This window comes from Arachis ipaensis, chromosome B10, assembly GCF_000816755.2.
Source record: "Arachis ipaensis cultivar K30076 chromosome B10, Araip1.1, whole genome shotgun sequence".
Classification (NCBI taxonomy): Eukaryota; Viridiplantae; Streptophyta; class Magnoliopsida; order Fabales; family Fabaceae; genus Arachis; species Arachis ipaensis.
In genome coordinates this window covers 132,996,728-133,003,344 of record NC_029794.2, presented here as the reverse complement: position 1 = coordinate 133,003,344, position 6,617 = coordinate 132,996,728, and the positions used below count along the sequence as shown (strand labels likewise).

Here is a 6,617-nt window from a genome sequence, read left to right as displayed (position 1 = left end):
CGTTTAATATAAATGAATAATTAAATATCTAAATTAAAAATAATTTATTTTTTTTAAAAAATATTTTGACAATAGACCCAGTGAGTTTTGTAGGCTTTAAAAGCCTACGACCTGGCTTTTTTAACTAATAGGCTTTACAAAAAGTTAAAATTTAATTTGTATAATAAAACGAGCTAAATTACGAGCCCCGTCGAATAACTCAGCCCACTTCCATCCCTAACTACGATGATGGTTGACAGGGTAACTGTGACAGAGGCATTGTACCAGTAGCCAATATATTTGCCTCATAGTAACCACATCCCATGTTCAAATCGCTGGGTTGTGATAGAATCTTTAATGTGTATGTATATGACAGGGTAACTTAACTGCTTGGTAAGGTGTCGTTTATGAGATTAAAATTTCTAATTCTCAACTCTTTCTTAAATTCAACATCAAAATATCTTCCTTTTGAATAGTAGCATAGTGTATACTTTAGAAACTAGTATTTATGGTTCCTTATCTTATAAAATACCTTTTACGTTGGATAATTAGATTTTTATCAAATCTCCTTATCCTACTTTATCTCATCTTATTCTTCATCTCATCTCATCATTTCATTTCATTTCATAATCCAATATATTTCTCCATCTTCATCTCTTATCCTTTAAAACAACTTATTGTTCATGCTTGGGAGGCATTTGAGAAATGACAGGATATCCACTTGCAAGTTGCACCTTCTAAAACGGAATTGCTGTATAAGATTTAATCTAATAATATAATGGCAATATAGTGTATATATTTTAGAAACCAGTATTTGATTTGCCTTATATTTTACTATTGAGAATGCTTATAGTTGTGTCAAGTAAGCACAATTTCATTATCTCTTTATCTTATAAAATATTTTTTACATTAGACAATTTGATTTTTATCAAATCTCCTTTTCCTTCTGTGTCTCATCTGATTCTTCATCTTATCTCATCCTTGTCATTTCATATTAATATATTATACAAACTATTTAATCCTCCTTCATTTTTCATCCTTTCAAACAACTTATTATTCATGCTTGGAAGGCATTTGAGAAAGGACAAAATATACACTTGCAAGTTGCACCTTAAAAAGCTGAATTGCTGTATAAGAAACTGAAAGGTAAGATGTAGTTTATGAGATTAAAATTTCTAATCCTCAACTCTTTCTTAAATTCATTATCAAAATATCATTCTTTAGAAACATTTTTATTTTCACTGTCTTTAGAAACATATACATATGATTTTTTTTTTTAAAACAAATTACTACACAGAAAGTTATCTACAGAATTACATTTCATAGTGAAACAACCAGCATTGGTACTATTGCAAAACAAGCTTTATGTTCCATTCAAACATGTGCTTGCTGCTCTGCTTTCTCTTTCCCTTTTTAATTCTAAATTCTAATAGTTTCTCCTAAGGCCTCTCCTTCGAAATTTCTCACTACTTGAACCTGAACTTGAACTATCTTCCATCATCAGTGTCTTTGTTTTTGCCTTAGTTGATGAGTCCTTATTGCCAAGCATGCTGGTCTCACCTTCATAGCTGCTTTCGCTGGAAGATGTGTCACTCATTGTGTGGAACATTGTCATGTTCTTGCGCCGTGTCCCTTGGAACGAGTAGCTTTTTGTTTTTCCTGTTTGTAAAGGAAGAATAGATCTTGCATGTGAATCACTTTTATCCCTCCCTAAACTGTAGCTGGTTGATAGCTTCCTCTGAATGCCTTCCCTTTCTTTTGATATATCAACCAGTTTATCTAAAACCTCTCTGTCTGCTGCTTCCTCTGCGGCTTTTCGCTCAAGCTCGGTAATTGTCCTGTCCAATGCTTTCTTTTTGAGCTGAAGAGAGCACTGAAAGGTGAAGAAAAAGCAAGGGAAGGAGGAGTTGTCTACTACGTCAATATTTAACAAAGCAAATTAACAGCAGAGACCAAAACCAAACTTGTAAATTTTCTACTATTAAAAGAGAAAATAAAATTATTTGAGTAGGAAAGTTCCAAGGATGTAAAGATTATTTAAGCCGAAGATAGAAAGCTTACTCGCTTGGCAAGGAAACTTCCAAGGCCTTGGTCTTGAAGCTTCTTTTTCGCCCAGAATGAACAGCAGAATCTTACTAGTCCAATAAGTATTGCCAAAACAGTTGATTCAAAGAGTAGAAACAATGCTATCACCCTTTCATTTCCTGCAAGAATGATTAAGACCGTATTCAGTTTTCGAATTTTGTACAGTCTTGTTAATTTTGCTTAGTTGAACATCACCTGTGTAGATGCTGACAAGCTTGGTTCTTGCTTGTGAGCAGCTTGATGCAAGCTTCTGACCTGGAAAATGATAAAAAAAAATGTCTAGAGAAACCATTGCATCATTGTTTAACAAGAAAAAATGGTCAAATTAACCGAGGGGACTAAAAAATCATCTTTCAGTGAAATCAGTTAGTTTTAGGACTCTGAAGAATTCAGAATGTGTTTGAATTTCACTCAGAAAAAAGCCTTCTAATGCCGGATATTTAATATATTGTAATGGAGAAATCAATTACAAAAATTTCAAGTTTGGTTAATCTATAGACACAAAATGGTTTAGGTTTCTGAAAGTGCTTTGGTACCATAGAGTTCATATTTCTCGCAACTAAACTGCATGTTAGAATCACCAGTGCATGTATCTATCTGGCAAGATGTACCACATTAGATTCAAAATCAGAACTTGTGTCACTTCAAAGTGGTCTTTTACTCTATGACTACCAAGCCAGGGTTGGTGATTACATTATAATACAGAAATCAAGAAAAAAAATTGGCTGACATGCTTAGCGAGTTGATAACAAGACATTTAAGGATCAAAGATCAACCATAAAAGCAACATTTCAGACAAGTTATTTATACTAATCATAAAATAAACTGCTTATTTATGTAAGAGAAAGTGTACAAAAGATGTTGACCTGTAGTACGGCATTGCAGTAGGTTGCCAGTCTCTGCATTATATATTGGGACCAAGCCATCAGCACATTTACATTCAAATAATTGCACTAGCCACAAGAAGTAAAATTCCAGTTGAGTCCTTAAATGAAAACTTTTGTGAAATCCAACAAGCTCAACCTGAAAGTGTTATTGGGAACCAATATTCTCATATAAAGATATCTTCATCTGAAGATGATAGCTGACAACATTAAATAGTTTCACATGATTGACTAAACTACTTAACACGTATTCACATCTTAGCTATCATCTTCAAGTGAAGATATCTTCATATGAGCAGCCACGATTGTTGAATGTTAAGTGTCAGTGTACCACTCACTCAATGATCTCAAAAGACACAACTATTAAGCTTGGGAACTCTTACTTGAGGCAGCAAGGAAAGCAAGAAGAATCTCCTCATCTACTAAAAACTGACTTAGATCGCTTTTGGATAATGAAGTTGTAAGTTGACCTATTTGAATCAACCACTCAAAATTACAGTCTATGCAAATTTATTTCCAATACCAAGGGTTATGATGAAGGAACAAAGAGGACAGGTACCAGGATTATTTTCAGACCAATAGATTGATCCAGTTGCAGGAACTAACATAGTTAACAATGCAACTTTCGGTCGAATTGCTGAAACAGTGGTGAATTCACCAGCAGTGTGGCTAACTTTTCCTTCCATCTCTATCTGTGAAGTATAGACAGCAAATCCAGAGCAATCAAGAAAAGAACCAACTTGAATCACATAGTTATCTGTATTTCTTCTTGAGAATTTCTTAAGATCCCCAGTTGGTGAAAATGAGTAAAGGAATCCATCCAATGAACCAATAGACACCCATCCTGTTGTGAAAAATGTGCTTGAATGATGTAAGTTTATAAACTGCAGATAATTGGTTGTGTGATATTTCTGATTGTTTGAAAAGTTTAAAGATACTAGGGGCGAGTACAAGGGAAGATGGATACTGCATTATCATGCCGAAAATGTTCTGATGGATACAAGTGAAAATTAAAGGACTATTGTAAAGAGAGTAAGATCTTGGAAAGCATCAGTTCAATTAGAATAATCCTAACTTCTCTTAGTAAAATTTTCATGTATGTTTGCATAACATTGATCCTTTACTAATTGACAGACCCTTATAAACTAACCGTGATTGACAATAAAACAGTATCTTCAATTAGTAAGCCTTATAGGTTAAAAGTTAAAACTTACCATTAGAATCTACTATGGGTACAGAGTCAGCTTTGCTTAATGGGCCAATACTTCTCTGCCACAAGACATTACCTGAAAAGACATCTAGAGCCAATAAAAGAGCCCTCACAGGAACTGTTACATACAAACGACCATTGTTCCCGGCGGTGATGGTGAAATTTCTGTCTAAATAACTAAAATCCTGTATCCATCTAAAGTGACGGCCGCGAATAGACAAGCAATAGAGCTGTCCTTCTGTATTTGAGATCTGCAAATATAAAAAACATACACACTTCAAAGAAGTCACATTAATCCTGGGATATCAATGTAATGAATACAATTGGGTTTGACCCAATTAATAGAAATAAGTTTGAATATTAGATATAGTTAGAGTAGTATATGTAGGAGTATTACATATAGCTTTTTTTGCCACTGTCTATTATATCCAAGATTAAGCAGACATAAAAACTTTATTTATCAACATAGCAATGATTTCAAAAACCATCTGTTAATATGTATATCATACTTGAGCCATGGTTTTCAATAAATGTTGCAATAAATAATAGATGGGTAAGCCTTACGTATATACTACCCTCGCATTGATCAAGCACCGGGACCGATGCAAAGAAACAATCTGTAATGTTTTTCCGGCATCCTTGATGGAAGCCAAATTTATAAAGCACAGGTCCAATACTCCATAGTAAACGTCCATGTGACTTATATGCAAAGAGTCCTCGATTCTTGATGTTTATAAACACTGTTGAGGTTAATGTGCTTACCGAAAGCCCAATAATTTCAGTCTCTACCTGTTGACCAGGTCCTGGACCAAAGAATAATTCTGCTACAGGCTCAGAAGTTCCACTGTTTTCCAGTTTAACCATTAATATTCTGTTATCAGCTATCAAATATATCTGCAAGTGGCAGGAACTAATAAATACTAGCACTATAAAGAAAACTAAAAATTAATAAATAACAAAAAGAGAGAGAAAATTTCCAATTTTCTCAGTGGTATATACAAGTTTGAATTGAGGATCCAAACTCTTTGTATTCATATTCCATCAAGCAATGACAACAACAATAGGCAACAACAAATTATAATCTTTCTGGGTATTCCATTAAATTATTATGGATTAATTTTCTTACTTTAGAGGATTCCAAACTCCTTGTATTCATATTCCACCATAAGTCTACATGATTCAAATGTTTAAATGCCTATTTGGAATAAGCTAGCATGTGGGATACCAGTGAGTCAATCTACATGTTTATGGGAATCCCATGCCTTAAAAACAAATTGGCTAATTAGGGAAGCCAAAATACTTAAAATTCAAGGAAATAGGAAATCTAATTCAGAATGATAAACATAGTTTGTTGGACACTTTTCAATTGCTACAATAGACAATAGTTTTACACCAAAATACATGGATCCAAAACTCAGATAAATTCCATGACAATATGTTACTGCAAGTAATTCCAACTCATCATTTATGCAGAAAACATAATTTCAAGAAGATATTCATGAGGAGTGGCAAATCGAACCGGATGGTTAGACTGTGTTAATCAGAGACCAGCCATCAGATCACAACTCGGTTGCTTAGCGGTTAAGCAGCTCAAAATAATAAAACACACAAAAATTTAACTATAAAAAAAGAAATGCAAATCTTGAATAAACCAAATTACTAGAAATAAACAATTGAAGTTTAAACTCTAAAGTAAATCATTTAAGGGATGATTATAATATATTCATATTCTTCATCTGGTTCATTTGCGATAAAATCTCAATCACTAGAACAGATCAACAAACTACAACAATAACAAAAACAATTCAATCATTCAAGAACACCAATCCAATAATTCAATGATTAAACAAAACTATGAAATAAACCAATTTAGTATTTGTAGTTCACAACACTATAACAGTATAACACAATCAGTATATAATATTAAGTAAAATTAAAAAAAATATATATAACAATTTAGAGTCTTGAAAACAAGCAACAGTATATTCATGAATCGGGAAGGCCAATGGCGGCAACAACAACAACAACAACACAACAGCGAGAGGAGAGATCGAGAAACAAACCTTGCCAAAACCTCCATGAACAGGTGCCACAGCAACATTGCATTTATAGTCTATATGCATGGACCATGAGATGCTACCATTGCTTTCAAATGCAAAAAGCTTCTTATTGGAACAAACATAAATTCTTCCATCATCTCCAACAAGAGGTTTCGAAAGCCGATCGTACGCAGAGGAATACGATAATGTAGCAAGTGCAAACACAAAGATAAGTAAATGAATCATCGGCATAGTAACCGCCATGGGAAGGGAACTCAGAACACACAAGAGAAAAAGGAAGAAGTAACCGCCATGGGAGCTATGGGAGTTGCTGCTGGAGTAACGGCCATGTTTATGTTGTTATTATCTAAATTTAATTAGTAGATTAAATAATATAAATAAAATATTTAATTAATGTTT

General features: G+C 33.5%; 1 protein-coding gene across 2 annotated transcripts; it reads right to left on the bottom strand.

The window, feature by feature from the left end:
• LOC107621262 (protein GAMETE EXPRESSED 3) lies at positions 1,158-6,605 on the bottom strand. Of its 2 annotated transcripts, XM_016323296.2 has the most exons (9): positions 6,222-6,605; positions 4,723-5,052; positions 4,163-4,409; positions 3,508-3,792; positions 3,332-3,418; positions 2,931-2,963; positions 2,260-2,319; positions 2,041-2,183; positions 1,158-1,852 (listed from the first exon to the last, which is right to left on the bottom strand). In XM_016323296.2, the coding sequence occupies exons 1-9, from the start codon at positions 6,459-6,461 to the stop codon at positions 1,406-1,408; spliced, it is 1,872 nt and encodes a 623-aa protein (XP_016178782.1). In that variant the 5' UTR covers positions 6,462-6,605; the 3' UTR covers positions 1,158-1,405. The 2 variants fall into 2 exon arrangements, with proteins under 2 accessions (XP_016178782.1, XP_020970483.1); XM_021114824.1 differs by lacking the exon at positions 3,332-3,418.

Coding starts and splice junctions, on each gene's coding strand:
- LOC107621262 (XM_016323296.2), bottom strand. CDS start 6,461: ATGGCGGTTACTATGCCGATGATTCATTTACTTATCTTTGTGTTTGCA. Junction 2,184..2,259: donor GCTTGTCAGCATCTACACAG/GTGATGTTCAAC, acceptor TCATTCTTGCAG/GAAATGAAAGGGTGATAGCA. Junction 1,853..2,040: donor GAAGTTTCCTTGCCAAGCGA/GTAAGCTTTCTA, acceptor TTCACCTTTCAG/TGCTCTCTTCAGCTCAAAAA.